At 42.1% G+C, this 21953-nt stretch overlaps 1 protein-coding gene across 2 annotated transcripts in view; it reads left to right on the top strand.

The window, feature by feature from the left end:
- Positions 1-20298, top strand: part of bcl9 (B-cell CLL/lymphoma 9) — a 42393-nt gene extending 22095 nt beyond the window's left edge. For both annotated transcript variants that reach the window (XM_015402532.1, XM_015402531.1), the window contains exons 3-10: positions 9964-10443; positions 13408-13721; positions 13909-14016; positions 14116-14296; positions 15483-15573; positions 15665-17831; positions 18235-18504; positions 19140-20298. In XM_015402532.1, coding sequence (XP_015258018.1) covers positions 10157-10443; positions 13408-13721; positions 13909-14016; positions 14116-14296; positions 15483-15573; positions 15665-17831; positions 18235-18504; positions 19140-20179 — 4458 coding nt within the window. In that variant the 5' untranslated portion in view covers positions 9964-10156 and the 3' untranslated portion in view covers positions 20180-20298. The remainder of the gene's footprint in view (positions 1-9963; positions 10444-13407; positions 13722-13908; positions 14017-14115; positions 14297-15482; positions 15574-15664; positions 17832-18234; positions 18505-19139) is intronic.
- Positions 20299-21953: the final 1655 nt, after the last annotated feature.

Here is a 21953-nt window from a genome sequence, read left to right as displayed (position 1 = left end):
TTTAAATTCTTTGAATAGCTTGAGCAACTAATATTACTCTGTAAATACTCCATTCTGGTATTAATGCTGTATAGACTGATGATTTGGTGGTACTTTTTTTCTCAACGCAATCCTGAAAACTTCCTATATCCAGCAACTAAATATTTGGTATCTGTGTTTTTTATTTATTTTTTTTACTATGAACTTTTGTTCTTTCTAGCTATAAAAGTGCCACCAAACAAAGAAATTAAAGAATGGCTTACTTTAACAAAGTCAAAGAACATATTATATTGACACTTTTAATAGATTTATATACTTCTATTGGAAATCAGCACCATTAGCTTGGTGCTAACTCTATAGGCAGCCTCCCTGTATTTTATGATGGGAATATGACCCTCCGTCTTCAAGTCCTTCTACAGACTCCTTTCATTTCCAGTAATCTGGCAGATTTCATGGCATATGGAGGCTTAAGGTTTTAAAGAATATAACAAAGAAGCAGCTTGCCCTCCTGTCTTCAGCTAAAGCTAGAGTTCTTCCTTAGGCTCCTATTATTGCCTTAACAGTCTGACATAACTTCAAAAGCTGGAAGTAAAATAAAATGAAATCTTGCGGATGCAAACTTCAGGGTTGAAACTTTAGGAGGGAAAATCTTCGTCAACTATTTAGAATTATTTACTAGTATTTACTATTTAGAATGTATTTAGATAACCATGTAAGTAATTCTTTGGCTGTGAGCTTAAAAGTCTGGAGAATAATCGGCCCAAACATGACCTGCAGTAACAGCACATTAGGGAGTCTGCGTCGATGGATAGTTTGGTGGCACAGTACCATATCACATAGTAAATTGCCTCTGTTATTGGTCCAATTGTTATATCCAATTTGATCTAAGTAGCATTTGAAAAGCGTTCACGAAAACTAGAAATTACCTCTCATAGAAAATTTATCTTTGCATTAATAATCTGGTAATTGGTTGATTATTTAAAAAGTCCACAATCCATATTTGCCGCTTTGCGATCTTGTTTCTCATCAAAACACGTCCACTCGAATACATAGTCTAAATAAATCGGATTTTAATTAAAGAAGCAAACAACATCTTAGATAAATTAGAAACCACACAATAAGTGAATAAAAAAATTGTGGTGATGTGTGGAAAGCTGTTAGCTGCTGCCGCCTCTCCACAACGCTGCTGATGGCCGAGCGTTTTGTGTGTTCTTGCAGAAAACTGCGAGGAGAGGTGGAAATAATGTGTCTGATATTGCCCTAAACAAATAATGGGCTGAAGCCGCTCTTGAGATGGAGGCTGAGCAGACGGAGAGCGGATAGGAGAGAAATCGAGCTAGAAAGAGAGAGCAATACTCTATTGTGACTGAACTGCAAAATGGGATTTGCATAAATAAGGCTGAAACATCAGCAGGGCCTTTTTTTTTTTTGCTGCCAACAGCGTGGCTAAGATGAGGGGAAAAGAGATGATTTGTGTGTTTATACGTGTGGGAGACTTTTTTTTCTCTCCTTATTTAGAAATGAAAGACAAGCTGGCAGCAAGGTCAGAGTTTCCTTCTTCTTTAATCCTTTAACTTACCTGTGGAGAAAACTGTTGGATACTACGCTGATGAAAAGCTTATTTCCTCCCTCTCATAAGGAGATTTGCTGACGTAGCTGGGAGTGGCTACCCTCTAACCAGAGTTTGATGACTGTTACATAAGCATAAAATAAATAAACCCCAAATCCCGTCCAACCATTTTCCATCTTCGTTTTCGTGTGGCCCTCCATATTTATAGGAAAAAAGCTCCTATGCGGAGCCTCATTATGTTGTTTTCCCATTACCCAGAGTGAACTGGAGCTGTTCCTCATGACAGACAGCTCAGTTTCTTTGACTGCAGAAAAAGTGAGATTGATCTCTGATTACTTGAATGTAGCTTTGTTGTCTTTGTGCTTGTAGAGTACACACCAGGTGCGTTCGTGTATTCCTCGTCACAGTCATGTCAGCAAGCTCTCCAATTAATGTCTCATTAGCAGCGAATTAGAGGGAACAGATGATTGACAGTTCATACTGTTTGGGCCTTGTTGAGGGCATACCCTAGCATCAGACACATTTAGGTAAAATACATCTTAAGGGAACCGCTGGAGGGCAATCATACCAGTTGGGGCTTAATGGGCTGCAGCCTGTACCTCAGGTTGCTATAAGTGATGTCTTAAAGATTCAAAAATGTTTTTTCTGTAGATTCATTTTGGAGCTGATGTGAATGGCTTCAAGGCCTGCTGTATTTTAATGTTTTTGCAGTATAAAGACAATAGGGATAGATCAGCCAGAGGTTGAGTTCACCTGGTGTGCTGGAAGGGACGTAAAGATTGGTTCTCTGTCATTCCTTAAACAGTTTCACTAGCTTAGTATAGCGACCCGATGTGGAAACATAACCCCACCCAGACAGATTTTAAGAATTGCCTCATAAGTGGTCGGTAACAAGAGAAGGGAAGACTGGCTGGTCAGCTGACAGCTGCTGAGGTGAGCTGACTCTTAGAAACGCTGAAACTCTTTTTTTTTTTTTTTTTTTACTAATTGGAATCCTAACAAACGGAGTCAATATTTGAGCTTAATGCTATAATTCAGTGTTAAAGCATCTTAAACGTTTCTTTTGGTCTTAGCGCATTATTTCAGTTTTTATTCAGTTTTTGCCACCGCCAGACCTTACCAAATTTGCTTTGAGCTGCACTGAATCATGGGAAATCACAGGCCACAGATACTCCTGATGGATACTTCAGATCGGCCCAACAAAGAACCTGTTTGTCAGGGAGTCCTGGGGAGATTTGTGGATTGGCACAGCCTTCTGCTAAGCGCTGGGATGTAATTGCTCTTTAGGTGATGCTCCCCCTGAATTGGGACACACCCAGTGAGTAAACTTTACCCCCAAGAAGCGCTTGACCTGTAACTTCCAGGTTTAACGACCCTGAAAGCAACTGGCATCACTGCACTGACACCAAATCTCAACCTCCCTCTGCGTTTTAGTATTGGAGAGCAGACCACTTTGGAACAGCAGATTGAGTCCTGCTTCAGAGAACCAAAAATATGTCTGATTAGATAATGTCATATCTGTTTTGTTGCCTAAAAACAACTTTTAGCTTGGTTTGCTCTGGTGTTTAAATGAGCTCTGACTGCCGTTAATTGGCGCTCTGTTTGACTTGACTCATTCTATTAGGTTACATAGGTGGGTTTTTGTGAAGGGTAGCCCACATGGAACATCAATATGCAGCAAGTGTTGAATACTGACCTGAGAAAATGTTTAATTGATCTAAACTGAAGCTAATAATTGTGAGAAAGGTTGCAGAGTTGCTTTAACCCAGTCGGTTTCATTGAGCATAGTAATGCTGGTAATTACACCACAGATGGATCATTTGAGGTGGAAGAATTTTAACCCTTTCTGTACCAGAGGTTGAGGGAGTTTTTGTTGAGCCCAGTGGGTTGGGGCCTCACCAGTTTAAGCACTAAGACGGTCAGAACCTCTGATCCCTGCAGCCTATCCAGACCATAATCATACTGGAAGTTTTCAAATCTGCAAACGTATTGAGTAAAAATACAAAAAACAAGAAAACAAACCATCTTTGTTGATAAGACTAAAACACAAAGCTGTTTTTCAGAGGGACTTTCTATTGGGCTGATCTACAGAAAAGTATAAAAAAAATAGTGAGCGGTGCTGCATGCTAAGAGGCAACTTTAAAAGGTAAAGTGAAGCTCTTGGTTCTGCTGCAGTGAATTAGTAAAACCTTTGGACAACATGAGCTACCGTCGATAGCTTGACAAACAGCCCGATGACAGGGTTCAGCCGGTCAAGATGTGCTTCAGTTCCACACCACGCAGCGCTGCGTTTAGCTGCGGTGCGAATAAACGCAGGAACATTTTAATCAGCTGACGGCTCACAGTGAGTCAGATGACAAACAGCGAAGCAAGGAAACAAACCAGTGCACCTCCCTGCATTCTTCTGTTTAGTTGGAAAGCCGTTGGAGGCTAATGTGTCTGATTTAAAAACACAGATTATGGTGGAGCCAGACTGACGCTGACAATTAGAGCTGAAAAAAAAAAGCTAGCTGTCCTGTTCCTCTAGTTAATCACTAAATAAGAAATTAGGCAATATGACAAGAAAGAAAGAAAAAAATAGTGCTGTTGCTGCATACTTTAGCATTAACCAGATACTTAGTTACACAGGTACAAATATATTTAGTTTGGGCTAGATGCATGTTTGCTGTTGTTGTAGGAGGATTCTTTATTTGTCCCTCAGTAGTTAAATCTATTATATCATTAGAATATTGACAGGCAAATGGAAGCACACAGTAGGACATTAAAGATAAGCAAAATAAGTGTACGGTTAAATTAAAGGTCATTTACACTTGTTATTGTAAGTTATCTGGCCTACTGTTTTACCAAACGTTTCTCTAAAAGAACTAGATATATATGGAGAACTAAAAGTGACAGAATGAAAAAAATAAAAGCAAGAATATTGAAGTAGCCCAATAAATAATACACTTAAAATGTAAAATTAATGTAAAACTAGAATTATTTTTGTGGTTGAAAAACTTTGTTAGAAATATCTTTAAAAATATTACCGCAGTATAGTAAATGTTTTTTTTTTGTGTGTGTCTATATTTTCCTCATTTTCTTTGCAGATGCATTTAATAAAAGTAGAAAAGTACAAACCTAAGTCATTCTTGAATCCGTATAAATATATTTCTATAGAACAGTAAACCAGATTTGAGTCATTAGCTTATTTCTTTTGGTTGGACAACGTCTCTTAGGTTTGTTTTACCACAAGGAAAAAGTTTTACTTTAATGTCAAAGCTGTTTATTTTATTCTCCTGGTAGACTGCCAAATATGTGTGACATACGTTCCTTGATCTACATCTCAGCCAATAGGAAATGCTTGATGTTGTTTTTGGTTGATTGAAAGCATCTCAAGGCCTAGTCATCTGGTTTGAGAACTTAATTGTTTTATGTTTAATTTTTACTTGGCTTATTGTATCTATTGAGGTAGAATTATATTGAACTTGAGGCTCCTGTGCTGTGCAATCCTAATAGTACGTTTGACATTAATTTCTCCTGAAATCCCAGCTTTACTCAGCTCTTTCCTTCCTACCATCTTGTCCTGCTCTGGTATTATTGCATCTAAAAGCACGGAGCCTAAAGCAGCAGTTTTTAAGTGCAATATCCTCGGCCATTGATTATTTTAACAGTAACCTGTAAACAAATGCAAACTTCTTATATGTAAGCAGGTCAAAGTCGATATTTTATACTTAAATATCCAGGAAGCTACAAATTATTCCAAAGGATGAGATTAAAAAATGATTGAGTAGAAACCCTGAAGGTTAACTATTAACTAAGTCTGACAGGAAAAAGAGAGGCAATAAAATTATCAAGTCCATGCATGTTTTATTTTTTGTCTTTTACTGTTCGTGTAGATAACTAGTAAAGTTTCTTCCTTTATCTCAGTTTGATGCATTCATGATTTTAAAGATTATTCTGATTCATATTAAATTTCTGTAGCAGAACATGCAAGTGAAACTGGGAGTTTGGCTCGGCTTAGACTTCACTTCATCAGATAGGCGAGTTAGGTTTAAAATATCTTCCTTTAATGGGTCAATGTGTTCATACGACTTAAATTAACAAAAGATTTATTTTACTGTTATTTACTTGAAAATTTTTCCTCCTGTTTAGTGTTTGGTTTACATGTTGATCTCAGGATAATTATCTAATAATGTGACGCCCCTAAAAAGCTTAGAAAATGCTCGAAATAAGAAACAAAAAGCTTCAATATTCACATTTATTTATCTGTAGGACACATATGTTGTAAAATACTTTTTTTTTTTTTTTCATATTTAATAAACCAGTGTAATACATGTGTCCTACAGACAACAGCACATAACCTAGTGGGGGCTCAAAATGACAAGATAAAACGTTCATTCATGAAAATTACTAATTGAGTGATACACAAATGTGAAAAGCAAAAAGTAATAGCCTTTAAAAATATAGATTTAGTTTATTTACAATGAATTTAAGTAGTGTCTAGAAATAATAAAATCATCAGTTAAAACAGTAATAATAAAAATTCATTATGTTTTAATCCTCCTTTTGATTCGCTTTATCCCAATTTTTTAAAAGCCCATTTCCAGTTGCTAAGCTCAATTTACTCCATTGATGAGCATTTTTTCTTTCTAAAACTACAACAAAGTTAATCAGAATCGATGAGTGAACTTTTTTTTGTCTCCAGCTCTCCTTATCTTTTTTTCCTCCCATTTTTGTGAAATCCTAGAGATACAGAATGTATAGCACAGGAGATAACAGGGCTAAACCATCATAGAAAAACACAGGATTGCAACATTATTGTTGGCTTTCAGTGGTAATAAATCCAAATTTTTAGCAATCTTTTTTCCCCCTCCATCATATCTTTTTATGCATCTTGATCAATATTTTCTCTATTAGGTTTGGAATTCAAAGGGACTGATATTCCCCCCAGCTTTCTAAATGTATCATCTACATGCAAAGTGTGAATACATACCACAATATAATACTAAACTAATATCAAAATATAATCATGTCTAATAGTTGCAAATAACTGTAAGAAGAGCAATATTTGTTGCTAGTAAATTCCCAGTGTTATGAACTTAATGTTCATATACTGATATAATATTTAACCAGTTGGACAGTCTAGCAGCAGATGCAGAAAGCAAATGGCATAGCTCAAAATGCTAAAGGTCATGGATTGACGGAGTCATGGATGAAAATAGGCACATAATCGTTCCTGATTTACTGTCAGTGCATGATTTCCTAATGTTGTGCAGCCCTGCTTGGGCTGTAGTTTGCACACATTTGACTTTTGACGACTGATGATCCCAGTTTGATGTAGAGCGGCTGCAAGTGGCGTCCGGTTGCACTAAAGCTCGGTGACTTTGATTGCAGATCTGATTTTAATGATCAACTCTTTATTATCAGTCTGAACTTTAGACCTCCAGGTTTTTTTTGTCTAGAGTCTAATCCCTGCCTTCATCAGAACAGCCTGTTGAATGTCTGAGCTTCTGAGAGTCACTTTTGAATGGAATTGGCATCATTACAGTAAAATGCCTTACATGATATTTTTGTAAATACCAGCGGCTGAATTTAACATGTCTGAAGCGTCCCACGGTTTCATTTGGATTTGGTTTTGCGGAAGCCGGCTTCTGTTTGTGTGCATCAGTGACCTGTGGAGCTAACGGTTGTAAATCTCCTCCTGTAGACCAGCTGAGAGCAGAGTGTTGCTGTCCAAGCAGGAGCTGCTGTGTTTGTCTGCACCCCCCACCCCCACTCTCAAACACTCCACACAGTCTGCCTCTCTCCAGGGGAACTCTGGAGCCAGTTACAATGTTGAGTGTTTTTGGAAGAGCTCCTGAATATTTGCAGGATGACAATGTAATCTAACTGCCTGGCCTGGCTCCTTTTTTAACAGGATTGTGGTTCTGGTCGTACATGCAGTGGTTGGGGTGGAATGGATCGCAGAACTGACCGTTTCACTCCTCTGGACTAAATTCATGTTGGATCGAGGGACTGATGTTGGTGTTTTGAATATCAAAAGTAACGTATGAATGTAATGTAGGAATATTACAGGGTTTCCAGTTTAATAGTTGTTATTGTTCAAATGTCTTTGTGATTTTTACATTCTTGTTGTGCTTTTCCGTAGTAGGCATCCATAGAAATCTAAATCAATAAAACCAAACCATAACTTAAGAAGATGGAAAGAAAGAGGGTCCTTTGGATTTAACAACTAATTGTTAGACTTATCTAGAGGAGTTAAAGCGGTATGAATAGAGCTGTTGCTGTAGTACCAATGCTGAGCTCACACTAAATACAGAATTTATGTTTATACTCGCATCAACCACGGTGTAGGTTGTGTTGATGCAGTAACAGCTGAGAGATATGTTGTAAGATATTTTGTATGTTGGCAGCATGTTCTCAATTCTTTAAAACCCGAACTTAAGACTGTTCCACATGTTTTGAAGAAGGATTTTCTTTTATATTTTAACTTTAATAGTTGTTAACAACCTAAACAAAATCGAGAATGTGTGATCACCCTCAGCTATGTCAAATGTAGTATATTGACTATTTGACAAATGTTATACAGTAAAATATTGACAGAAGAGGGAAAAACTCCAGGTCTATCAAAGGAAAATATTCTAAATAAATGATTTGAAAAATAAGAACATTGGTCGCTTGTAGGCAGCTATGAACCTGAGTGAAAGACGGATTTATTTGGGAGAATTTCTTTTTTCACTTTGGAAAAATCAAGTTATCGTGCAAATGCTGAATAAAACTCCGTTTATTCCTTCATTACGTTGCCTCCATCATTGATCTTCTGCAGTAGTGTTGCAGCTACCTCAGTGAGCGGTTAAAATGATGATCATGTAGGAGCTAATGAAACTTGGAACATTGTTTCTTCACTTTGCAAACATACCATAAAGTCCTTTGCAATATATTAACATTGGACACAGATTTGCTGTCATGACTTACGGTTATATTTAAATGAAAATGTTCCCATTAGACTCATATGTGGGATTAAAAGTAGTTTTTAAAATAGGCTTAAAGAGGAATTCATTTTCATTAAGCTTACATTTAAACATTGTTTTTATTAAAATGATATAATGTTCTAATCTTAAATGTTATGTTGGCATCAATTGGAAAAGTCATTATAATTAACAGAAATAAAAGCCTGTGTGTAATTAATCCATATAATGTGTTTAACCTAGTGGAAGGCGTTCCTAAAAGAAGGGAACTTTTATATAATATAACTAAAGTAATAGTTTATTGACTATGAATGTGTTATCTATATTTTTTGTTAGGCTTAAATTAAGATTTTGTTTCGAGTTAGTTTTTATGCATTAAATAAATGCAGTACCTTGGCTGATTTCCATTTAGCTTTGCGTAAAAATTTTTTAAGCTAAGCGTACCTTTTGTAAACAGCTGAACTAAAAACACTCCAATCTTGAGTTGACAAGCTAAAAAAGTTTGAAATCTCTGAAGCACTAAGCTAACATTAATCTCACATGCAGAAGAGTTGCTTAGAAGTAGTTTTGGCTAAAGCTACTTCCCATATGCATTTGTGTTGTATGCTCAGTTTAAGAAAATTTAGTACTTTTATTTGAATGACCTAAAGTTTGAATGTCTGATGATCCAGCTGCTTCTGAGTAGTTCTTCCTAACTGTTGGGGGCATCAGAGCAGAGCAGATCACATAATGCCTAAAGCTTTAAGGCTGCAGCAGCCATTACAGTCTGTTACTGGAAACATCACTGTAAAGGCTAAATTGGTTGCACTGTAATAGCTGGACAGTGTGTCAAGACAGCATGTAACCTTGTCATTACTACTCGACTTAACAAATCAATTACAACCTGCCTGATGGAAACACATTCTGAAAACCTCTCCATGTTTCTCAGATGTGCGGTCCATGCTAGCTTCCAGCCTCTACTTCCTGTTAAAGCCATTTCAATCCGCTCAAAACCTGTGGATTGAAACACGGCTAATTTGGATTTTTTTTTCACACTGTATTTTCATTAAAAAGTTTCTTCAAAGTCAACAGATTGAACCGTTCTTAATTAAGCAATGCATAACTGTTTTGTAATAAACCTGGTTTATTTTTGCTGTTAGCTGATTCAAAGAGGGATAAGGATAGTTATTTTTACCTCTAATCTAGTTAATACCTACCTTAGTCTTATCAAATATAAACATAATTTTTTTACTTTTTCCTCATCCTGTAGACAACATTAGCTGTTTTTTATTTTGTTTTTTTTTTTTTAATGGACACCCTGAATTTATGCAAGTATCTTTGAGCTTGAACTTACTCAAAAAAAAAACAACCTTCCAGTTTCTAGTGTTGCAGTTATAGTCAAGTGATTTCATGTTGAATACGTCTTTTACTTAAAGACTGTGGCCCCTTGTTCCCCTTGTTAACTCTGTCTTTCTTTTCTCTCCACAGTGCGCCCGAGGGCCGTTGAAAGCCCCCTTGGGGGAGTTTCATAAACACACGAAGAACAAGAAAAGCCTTCTGGACTATTGTTTTTGTTTTTACACGCCTTGTTTTTCACACGCACACACACACACACACATACACACACACCCACCCATACATACGCGTCCCCCACCCGCTCTCAGACAAGGACAGAGGGAGAATGTTGGAGGTGCAGGAGGAGAGGCCAGCGGCGGCAGGTACAGCAGCGACACATTTCAGCAAGAAGGAGCGAGGGAAGAAGGAGAGAGAGGAGACCAAGGACGGCCGGGGCAACCTGTCCAACATCACCAATCCTGTTTCTGCCTCCAGGAACGTGCGAGCTAAAGCGCCGCTCACACACACAGGCAGCCCCCACCAGCTCATCACTCCACCCTGTTCAGTAGTCCTGGGAGCCCCATCAATGCACTCCAATAGGCTAAAAAACTCCCCGTCCACCAACACGCAGAGGTAAGCTGACTGGCCTACCTACTAAAACTGGCACTTGCCTGCCTTCATAATGTCTTGGATGAATGTTCACACCCCTTTAAGGTAGTTGGAACAGTTTACATAATTATAACAGCTTTCCATATGTTTAATACTAATGAAAACAGAACTGTGAATTGGAAGACAAAGGGTTAATATACTTTTTCATATCCCCTTTTATTCCGTTCCTCCTAAAATAATCAATTTTAACCCATTGCAGCGGCCACCTGATTAGTAAACGGAGTCCAACTAATAATCTTAATCCAGCTCTTGAAGCTTTAGGGGTTTGTTAACAGACAGCTTCAGAGGTAACAAAAAACACAGACGCAAATCAGTGATATGTTCAAAAGGCTAAAGGCCACAGAGTGATGGAACAATTGATTATAAAAAGAGGAAAATAGAAAATGTGCAGGCTTTGGATAACATATCAACACATGCTGTCCAGCTAAAATGACTGACCCTGAAATCCCACATCCCTCGTCACCGCCCCGCTGCACTCCAGACCGCCTGTGCAAAGCAAAGCCTACAGTCTCCGCTGTTCCTTCCGCCCTGTTCTGCTCTGATTTCCTCAGAGTTTGACGAGAGCATGCGCGATATTATAAAATTCATAAGAGCAAAACATGCAGAAATTAACACTTAATTCAATATGACGCATTAAAAAATCCCCATTAGAATCAAAATATGTGCAGTTTCTGTCCAAATATTTTCTTTTTGTTGTAGATTTTTGTAACAGGGATAACTAGGATCATACAAAGCTGCCTTATTATGAACTTTATTTCCAAACTCAACATCTCTTCATCCATTCCTGCAATAAGACGTTTCTTTTGACTGGATTTGAATAAACTTTTAAGCCCCTCGGTTTAAAATAAATATTTTGATGGAGATGAGAAATCTGCTTCCTGGTATGTTGAAGAACCAATAGTTTGCATCAAATCTTTTAGATAAACAATGTTAGTTTTTTGGAATGTATAAGAGTTATGCTATAATTACTAGCTACCGATCTTCCGTTACTATATTTTAAATTGACAAACCGGATCTTCTTGACCTTCTTTTTCGTGTTTGGTGTGATTGCATTTGCGGATCTTGACCTGACTGGATCGGAGCAAAAAATAGCTTGGTTCCGTATTTTAACGGTGAGTGGCGGAGAAGACGTACGTGGATGGTGACGTGCGGAGGAGTAGCGGTGGATGTGGAACAGCTCTCATTGATTAACTTGACAGACAAGTACTCCGCACGAAGTAGTGAGCGGGGCGGAGCAGAGCGCTGACGGAGTATGTAGAATCTGGGGGTGAGAGAGGAGGACATCTCAAATTGCAGACAACAATACACAAGCTGCAGAAAAAGTGTTGAAATAAACTCCAAAGTCTTGTAAATGCATGCATTGGTTTGATCTTACCACACCTTTGCACTAATTGCTTTGAAACTTACATGTAACACCAAACATTGCAGTTTTAATGGTTCTAATGTGACGAAATGTGTAAGTGTTCAAAAATCATAAATTCTGTGTATTAAAATAACTGCTGATAGGAAAACAGAAATGTTTTCCTCTGGTTTTTTCTTGTAACAGGGTTAAATGAGGCACAAATAACCATCTCTTCAAGTTATAAATGAAGCTAGCTTTTTTTAATGGTTAACTCTTCATCAGTGATGAACCCCCACAGCAAAAAATGCAGCAGATACAGGAAATGAATCTCACAACGTTCTGTGGAAGGTGCCGTTTTGTTTTCGTCTAGAGGAAAAGGGGCTGATAAAACTTCCTTTTCTGTGCTTGTATAGCCTCTTAATCTGGGAAATCTGCAGAATTGATGAGCAAAGCAGAGAGCAACAAGTTAGAAGACAGTATATGTTGAATAATCCAGAGGATTACCTGCTGTGTGAAGTGTGCTGCGTCTGGCTGCAGTTTGTGTGAAAGCAGCTAAAGGTTGACACTCTGGGTTCATGTTCTCATCCTTTTAAGCTGCAGGAGAAACTGTTAGTTTTAAACTGAGACTTGGATGTTTTACATCAGAGTGCTGTGATCTTTACAATTCAAACACCAGTTGTGCCCTGAGTCCATCTGAATGAAACTTCAGTGCTACAGATGAGATGTTAGCTTTTCAAAATAGGACTGTTTCTAATTTTATATTTTTTATTTTTAGATTACCTTTATTTAATGTTATCTGTGTGTTTTAAAATAAAGAAAAAGAGGAGGAGTTCATGGAAAATTATGTAAACACATGCACCAAAACCTGCATTTGTTATTCTATATTTAAAAACATGAACTGGTTCCTCATTGTTTTTGGCGGAAGTTTTTGAGAACCGCTGTGGACGATGAGGTCCAAACATTTTGTTTTGGTCCTTGAGATCCAGCCTGTTCTACACTCTGCGTGATGCGGATGTGAAAAAGAGGATCTTTGCTTGATGTACGTCTACATTTGTGATGGAGATCTCCTCGGGGGTCAGAGAGTCTACCGGGCTTGGAAGTTCTCCCTGCTGACTCATGGTTCTGAAGTCCTTGGAAACAGCTGACTGGACTGCCAAAACTCTGGTTTTGTTTTCCTTTCTGCCGGTTATGGGACCGTATTCGCGTTTCTCGAGTTGTGCAAAGCTGTGGGTTTAGTTTTTGGACATGGCTTCTGCTTCACGCTACCTGCTGGAGTCTACCGTATGTTTATGTGTTTAAGAAGAGAGGAGAGGCAGAGAGAGCAGGGTGTGGTGAGGACGTTTTCTCTCAGCTGGATGTGCACTGCCTGTCTGAGCTTAGTTCTCTCCAACAGAAGCCACTTGTGGATGGCCCTGTGTCTTTCCAGATATTCAGAACGTGTAGAACTTCACAGCCCATGAACTTTCACATTTTATTATTTTATAACCACAAACCTCCGTGTATTTTCCAGAGCTTCTGCTATGATAAACAGATTAGTGAGGTGGAAAGAAGTGGAAGCCTTATCAAATCTATCCTCTGTGTTTCAGCCCTAAACCGAAGACGGAGGCCATGGTACGATCCCCTCCTGTCATGTCCCCCTCCACTGCTTCCCAGATGGACTCAAAAATGCCCAATCAGGGTAAACCTGGGAGCACGGGCAGCCAATCACAGCCCTCCCCCTGTGACCCCAAAACTATGGGTGCCAAAGGGGCTCAAAACGTGTCGGGGGGAATGGGGCTAAAAAACGGCCAGGGCCTGACGTCCGCACCGAGCTCCAAGGTAAAGGTCAAGAGGGAAAGGAGCACCTCTGTGGAGTCATTTGAGCAGCCAGAGAGTGGCACGCCCACCAATGAGGAAAAAGGTAACGACTAAACGGCTATTTTCCCCACGCTCATCTTAAATGCAGGTCGAAACATGTTTTATTTTAGCTATTTCCCAGACGCCTGATTCTCTTTGATAATTCAGCTTTTTCCTACTACTGTACATGTCTCCTCATTGTTTCTTACTCTTTTAAACCCTCCTGATGAATTGATGGTCTGTGCCTACAGATACCAGCAGGGCAAAGAGGATTTGTGTTGCAGAAAGGAGGCAGCCGTACACTGGAGCTGACTGGGGCTCTGGAGGAGAAAGCGATGAAGATGACAGAAGTTTTTTAAGTAAGTCCTGCAGCATCTAAGCTGAAGTCATCCATCTGCTGATGGAATTACATCTTGTTAAAAGCCTCCTAATGTGTCTTTCTCTGTTTTCATTGTCAGACTGTAACTCGAGTGACGTGAGGCCCCAGGACACACATTCTACCTCCAACGCCGGACTCAGTCGCTCCTCAACGCCTTCCCACAATGCACTGGGAGGCCAAGGCTCCACAACAGAACCTACCAGTGGCCAGAAACCAGGCCCCAAACTTGCTTATGTCTTCTCCACAAAGGATGCAAACATGTAAGAAAAAGCTTGTCTCTCCTTTGGAACAGAACCCAGAGAACGGTAGCTTGTCTTTTAACATTTTTATTGACTGGAAACGTGAATAAAAACAAGAAATCAACGTTTTAGCTGGGGTTTCCCCTGGAACTTGTCATGGTCGAATTTCTCTCATTAATTTTAATTTTGTTGTTGTAAAATATTACTTTATACCCAAAGAAAAACACACCATCTTCTGGTGAAATTATATATACTCCTTTTAAGGTTTTCCTTTTGTTTACTTCTTGCATCTTTTATTCAAATATAATAACATCAAAAGAGGCAAATGATGCCTTTTGGTGTTCCTGTATCGGTATAAAGTCATATAGAGGAGGGTATGGACATTATGAACAGTTTTCAGGGAATTCATTTTAGGGAATGCTGAATGAAGACCTGTTGGATAGACATGGTTTCTACCAGACCAGCAACTCTAGCAAACAATTAGGCTAAAAACACTATAGTCTGGAATTCACTATCAAAGGTTTTGGGGCTCATTTCAAGCAAGGTTGATGGATGACTGCTGAACCAACCTCAGCTTCTGAAAATGATCAACTGGCAGACCAGTGATGGGCTCGGCCATCCCAGTTAACCTTACTATGAACAAGCTTAGCGCAGCCTATACAGTCAAACTCATTCCTGTCAACACTACAGTAAAGACACTCAGAAAGCCAGTTAAGCCGTCACAAATTGCAAAGATTTGAGGTAAAATTACTACCGAGTTAATTCTGCTCCCAGTGGTTCCCTGATGCAGATTCCAGAGTTGTTTCAGTAAAAGCAGAGTCTGCCTTTTACTAATGGTACAAGATGTAAATAGATAAGATATTGCTAGTTTACGGAATCATACCAGGTGTGATTAAAAGTGTAATAAGATGTGTATAGTTTTAACAGGAGTAAATATCCACGCATGACACGGATTACAGTGTCCTAGATGCTAAAGGTCATGGAGAGCTGGAAGCACACATAGATGGGGAGAGGAAGACGTCTATTTTTAACAACCCACCATGGTCAAAATATTTTCAGACTCTGTGGCCATGGCATGATGTTTTATTAGGTAGTCTTGGTGTCCGGTAAATTCAAACGTTTTGTTATATTAGGTGTGTATGCATGATGCGTTGAGTCTTTTACCTTCTGCCTCTTTTCTATCTGAATACTATCCTCTGGTTCTCAGGGCAGCTGATGCCGTTCTCACTGGCCACACAGAAAACATCATTGCCTTTCACATGAAAAACATCAGCAAGGATAAATCTCACCTCATGTTGGTAAGGAGCCTGTTTTACTGCAGCTTTTAGAGACCATTGCATACTTCATCTAGTTTTTTAACACATTTATCTTTCTTCTGCTATGTTGAAGAACAATGCATCTGCCGTCCTGCGGAATGACCCGAAGCCTCCTCAGCAGTCTCCGTCCCATGCCCAAGAACAAAGCCACCAGCCTGGATCGAAGCCGTCCTTAACCGGAATGGCGGATCAAGCGCAGCCACAGGCTTCAAGTCAAGGGAATCCGCCTTGTGTTCTTCCGCAGGAGGGGTCGTCGTCCTCTGGCACAGAATCAAATAATATTCCTGGCAGTAGCCCCGGTAACCCCTCAGCCCCTGCTGATCAGACTCCCGTCTCCCAACCGGAGGCAGGCCTAAACCCTCCGACATCTGCTGAAGGAGGACAGGGTGGAGGCACAGCTGGATCGGGTCTTACACCCCAGCAGCAGCAGCAACAGCAGCAGCTGGCTCAGGAGCTGCTGAACATGGAGGCCAACACCGAAGGTTTGTCCCAAGAACAGCTGGAACACCGCCAGCGTTCCCTGCAGACTCTACGAGATATCCAGCGCATGCTTTTCCCTGACGAAAACGCCCCACCTCCTGGACACCCGCAGCCCCACGTGGGACCCCACGACGGAGCTCCAGATGGTCCACCTAGGCGTTCGGAGCAGGGACCTTTGCAGGCCATGATCGCACAATCCCAAAGCCTTGGACCGCCGGGCGGACCTGGAGGACCACGTCCACAGGGCCCCCCCTTTGGGCCCCCACATGGTCCAAGGGACATGCCTTTATTTCCAACGGATGACATGGTCCCACCAGGTGGTCCTGGTGGGCCAGGCGGGTGTGGAGAAGGAGATCAGATGACCCCAGAACAGGTGGCATGGCTGAAGTTACAGCAGGAGTTTTATGAGGAGAAGAGGAAAAAGCAGGAAATGCAACACCGGCCCCTTCCTCCAGACATGATGCACCCTGGTCCACGGGGAATGATGCGGGGACCCCCACCCCCTTATCAGATGGGTCCAGGAGAGATGTGGGGCGGGCCAGGTGGTCCACCAGAACATTACCCAGACCGAATGGGCATGGGGCCCGGTCCCAGGGGTATGGGCCCTCACATGCAGAGGATGCCTGGCTTCTCTGGCATGATGAATCCTGAGATGGAGGGCATGCCAAGGCCAGGAATGGGCTGGCCTGATGACATGCCTCCAAGGATGGGAGAACCCCGAGGCTTCCCTGGAGGACCTGGAGGAATGTTTCCTGGGCCTGGGGCTCGTGGGGAGCGTTTTCCAAACCCCCAGGCAGTCCAGGAGGCAATGTTCCACCAAGGAATGAGTGGGGAGAAAGGCATCCCCCCTGGGATGATGATGGATGTGCAAAGGATGATGGGGCACCAAAGAGGTGGAATGGAACCTGGCAACGGCATGGGGATGTTTCCCAGAATGCCTGTTGATGGTCCTATGAGTCCATCATCAAGGCTTCAAGGAATTGGGGGCAGGGAAATGGGTCCAGAATTTGGTATCGGCCCCGGTCCTGGCCCGGGACCTCACATGCATCCTTCCAAACTGCGAGACGGCCCCATGAATATGAGTCCAGATGAAATGATGAGAATGAGAACAGGTGGAGGTCCTCCGATGGAGAGTATGGGACCACAAGGCAGGCCCATGCAGGTTCCTCCCTTCCCCGAACAGACACCAGCAGACTTTCCGATGGGACCCGGGCGGCCATTCCCCGGGGGGATGAGGGGTCCCCATTCTGACCCAGCATTCGGTCCAGAGCACAGATCCACACCATCGGGAGGAAACGGACGCATCAATCATCTTTCATCAGCTGGGGGTCCTTCACAGGGTCAGAGGGGCCGGAAGCCAGCAGACCTGAATGTCCAAGCAGGAGGGGGGAACTCTCCCAGTGTTAACCCACTTAAGTCTCCACCATTGAGGCAAGTTCAGTCTCCAATGATGGGCTCTCCATCTGGGAACCTAAAATCTCCTCAAACACCGTCCCAGCTGGCCGGCATGCTCAGTGGTCCTACGGGCCCCAGCGCACCTCCAGCTCCTCCGACCTCTGCACCAATGAAATCTCCCCACTCCATGATGGGATCAGCAGGTGCCTCTCCTGTTCACATGAGGTCTCCATCTCTTCCAAACCCCTCTCCAGGATGGGCCTCCTCACCAAAACCACCCATGCAGAGTCCTGGAGTGCCCCCTCAGGGCGGCAAGCCTCCACTAAGCATCACGTCTCCAAACATGATGGGGGGCATGGAGCCAGGTGTGTGCATCATTTCTTCCTCTGAGCTCTTCCACACTAAAAAAAAAAATTATATTCTCGTTTTATCTAAAATTGATACCATTCAAAACATTTTGTGGGCATTTTTCTCAGTTGTTATTTTTCAATGGCGTAATGGAAAATTTAACCTAGAAATTACAAAATAGAAGCTGCAAGGTGGTATGTAACTTATTTAAAACCAGACCAGGGTGGGGTTGGTTATGGTCCAGTGGCTCCCCCTTCTGGCCACTAACTCAAGGAGCCATATCATAAGTAATGTTAGTCAAACTTTCACTTTCAGAATGAGAAATTAATTCAATTAAACCTGCATTTGATTTGATGTTTATATAAATAAAATGTGTATTTTTGTCCCCTTTGTCATTTTGTTTATGCTGTCCTCTTCTAGGAGGTAACGTGCCTCCTTCAGCTCCTCCCTCATCAGGGGCTCCGTCTGGCTCCATGTCCCTTCCAGGCAACGTCCCGTCTGGCAGTCCGTACACCATTCCCCCAGAACCGACACTCTCCCAGAACCCGCTCTCCATCATGATGTCCCGGATGTCCAAGTTTGCGATGCCCAGTTCGACTCCTCTCTACCACGATGCCATAAAGACTGTAGCAAGCTCAGACGATGACTCGCCCCCAGCTCGCTCTCCCAACCTGCCTCCAGTGAACAACGGTGAGAAATCTGAGTGTTGTTTGTTTTACACCAGGTTTCAGTGGCATTACAGCTGAAGTGTATGCAGCAACGAACTTGAATTCCTCAAGATTTTAATTGATAGACTAATTAAGGTTTAACAAAATCAGTGTAAAGGTTCACAGCAAAGTGACGTCAATTGGAACCAAATTTGAGCTTAATCCCCAAAGTCGGTCCTTGAGGGCCGCTGTCCTGCAGGTTTTAGAGGTTTCCCTATTCCAGCGTAGATGATTTACATTGATACTTGATTAACAGGTTTTTGCTGAACTGCAATCATCACCATCAGCTGTGCTAAAGCAGAGAAACCTCTAAAATCTGCAGGACAGTGGCCCTAGAGGACCGACTTTGGGGATGCCTGGTCTACATGGAGAACCTGAAATACACATCAACTGTTAAAAACGATGATAAAACATCATGCTGTGGGAAAAAATTCAAAGCCGTGAACAATAAGGTTCCAATCTGAGATTGAGCTGTTTTGGAAGGAGGAAGATGGTGGTTCTGCACAGTTGAATCACCGCTTTGGTTAATCTAGCACATAAAGCACAGATCGTTGTCTAACTGCGATTTTATTCTAAATATTGTGGTTTTACTGAATGTCTCATATTCTTCCCTCACAGGTATGGCAATGAATCATCAAGGAAATCCACGTATGATGGGACCTGGAAATGCTGGACCTATGCCTGCACTTAGTCCTCTGGGCATGAACCCCTTGGGGTCCCAGCCTCTATCTCATGGCATGCCCCCACAGATGCCCTCTCCAAATGCCCCTAACATGGGCCCAGGCATGATGTCTCACGGCATGATGATGCAACCAAATCCACAGGACCCTGGTATGCCAAATCCTCAAATGATGCCCCAAGGACGCATGGGTTACCCTCACCGAAACCAGGGGTACCCGCTCACCCAGTCCCCGTCCCAACAAGGCCCCTTTTCCCCACACAATGGCCCCGGCCCCCAAGGTTTCCCTGGTCATCCGATGGGGTTCCAGGGTGAACCGGGGCCAATGGGCGGACGGATGGGGAACATGCCTCATGGGGGTGGGGGTGACGGGGGCATGTGCAAGCCTAATACACCTGGCGGACCGGAATTTAACAACATGCAAGGAGGATTTGGAGATGCAGACCTTCATGAAGTGATGCGGCAGGGGGCTTCTGGTATCCCAGAATTCGACCTGTCCAGGATAATCCCGTCAGAAAAACCCAGCCAGACTCTGTCGTATTTTCCCAGGGGTGGAGGAGATAACCCAGGAGGCAAACCCCCTCACCCGTCTGGGTTTCCAATGCAGAGCATGATGAGTGACGGCCCCCCCAGGATGGGGATGCCCATGCAGGGGATGGGGGGAATGTCAGGGGGACCCGGTGGGGGTATGGGCCCCCAGGACATGCCGATGGGCAACCCAGGTCACGGTTCAATGCGGCCACCGGGATTCATGGGCCAAGGCATGATGGGCCCTCAGCACCGGATGATGTCTCCTGGGGGTCCGGGAGGGATGATGCAGGGGAGACAAATGGCTCACCCAGGCCCTGGTGGCTCACCTAACATGATGATGTCACTACAGGGCATGGGCGGTCCTTCACAGCAGACGATGATGATGGGGGGCCAAGTGAGGCTTCGTGAAATGGACATGGGGTTCAGTCCGGGGCAGGGAATGTTCTAATCTAACAAACACCTTGTAACTAGAATGTTCTCGAACAAATAACCAAGGAAGATAAAAAAAAAAAAAAAAGATGGAGTGTAGCAAGTATTCAGAAACAGAGGGACTCAAGTAAATGAGATGAAACACTAAAGTGTGCGCCCAGGAAAATGAACCCTCTAGAGCTAACCTGTTGCCTAGTAATGTCTTTTGAGGACACTTCCATTCGAGGAGAAAAGATGGGGCCCATTTTGGTGTACCGTTTGCCACACGCGTCTAATTTTGACTCAAGAACTCGCAGAATGTACGAGATTGTTGTGCATCAATTTCGCAGAAACTCTTGGTGTTATTACTTTTTTTGTTCTTTTTGATTATCAGACTGTAAAGATGACTGACATCAAAGAGGAACCAACCTTAACACTAAAAGTCAGCTTGGAGATGCTACAGTATATGTCAATTTTTTTTTTTTTTTTCAAATAAAAAAAACAAACAAAACTAAACTAAAAAACAAACAAAAATTTGTCACAAAAGTGATATGGAACCAGAGAGAGGAGGAGGAATACTTTGTGCTTTGTGAAGACTTTAGTGGAAATCCATCTTGTCTCTCGCTCCATTGTTTTTTGACTGTTTCTGTACAGTATATACGTGAGGGTGTGTTTGTGTGCCTGACAGATGGTATGTTTGTGTGGTATGTGTGTGTCTATGTATAGGCATTCTATCAGTGACCTCTTAACGCCTCTTACCCAGCTTTCATTGGGGTGGAGGAACGCCCCCCCTCCTTAAAATACTGTACGGTTTGCCATTGGTGGGCTATTCAAAATTTTAGTCTATTTTAATTTCCTTTGTTACTCCAGTGTATAACAAACCAAACTATGACCTCATTAAGATAATAGTATTATTAAAAAAAGCACAAACATGGACCATCTGCAGAAAGCGTCTTCTTTTCTCTGTTTCTTACATGCACTCAGTGTGAGGATCCCGGCAGCTTTGCCGTACCACCGCCAAAACCTTCAGGACTTCACCGGCGTGAATAATATTGCTAACTACCCAGACGTGCTATGTGTCTTCTTCTTGTTCCTGTTGTGTTCCCGTTTTGTTTTTTGACTTGTTGACTCTGGGTAATAATCATTCCCACAGCAATAATCCATGAAGACACGATGGTCCGCAGACTGGGATGGTGCCGCTGAATGCAGAGAGCAGGATCGTCAGGTATTATAGACTTTAGAGCTAGGTGTATCCGGCTAACGTTTTAGCGAGGCGAGACGCAAGGAAATGTAAACACGTACTGCTTACCATCCGGTTGACTTCCTCTCTTTTATCTATTGTATAAGCTTGTCATGTGTTTCTCCATTGGCTTTGGTGCAGAAGAGCCTAACCAGGGCTGTTGGTGATGGACTACAAATAAAAGATATTGTTTTGGTATATACATGTTGTCCATGCAGTGTGTGTGCGCCTGTTTCTGTTCATGTACCCCCGTCATGTGGACTCTAACCAGTCTGTCCCTCCTTGCATGTCGATCGAGTTCACCAGCATCCTTTAGGTCCGGGCAGAGCAAGTCTTTCATCTGAGGACATTTTATTGGAAAGCAGCAAGAAGAAAGCCAGATGAGGAAACAAAGCATGCAAAATGTTACCTGTGAGTGGAAAGAAAGAACAGCTGAGTACACACAGTAAGAAATTGGAGCATCATACTCCTGTTTATCCCAACAAGCTTTTATTTTCCAACTTTGACTGTTGGTGATTCCAGATAGAGAGCTACCATCCTGCAGTGTCTACATGCATCCCCTCCAGCTCACTTG

This window comes from Cyprinodon variegatus, unplaced genomic scaffold (assembly GCF_000732505.1).
Source record: "Cyprinodon variegatus isolate N-32 unplaced genomic scaffold, C_variegatus-1.0 Scaffold1362, whole genome shotgun sequence".
Lineage (NCBI taxonomy): Eukaryota > Metazoa > Chordata > Actinopteri > Cyprinodontiformes > Cyprinodontidae > Cyprinodon > Cyprinodon variegatus.
This window is presented reverse-complemented; position numbering and strand designations above follow the sequence as displayed.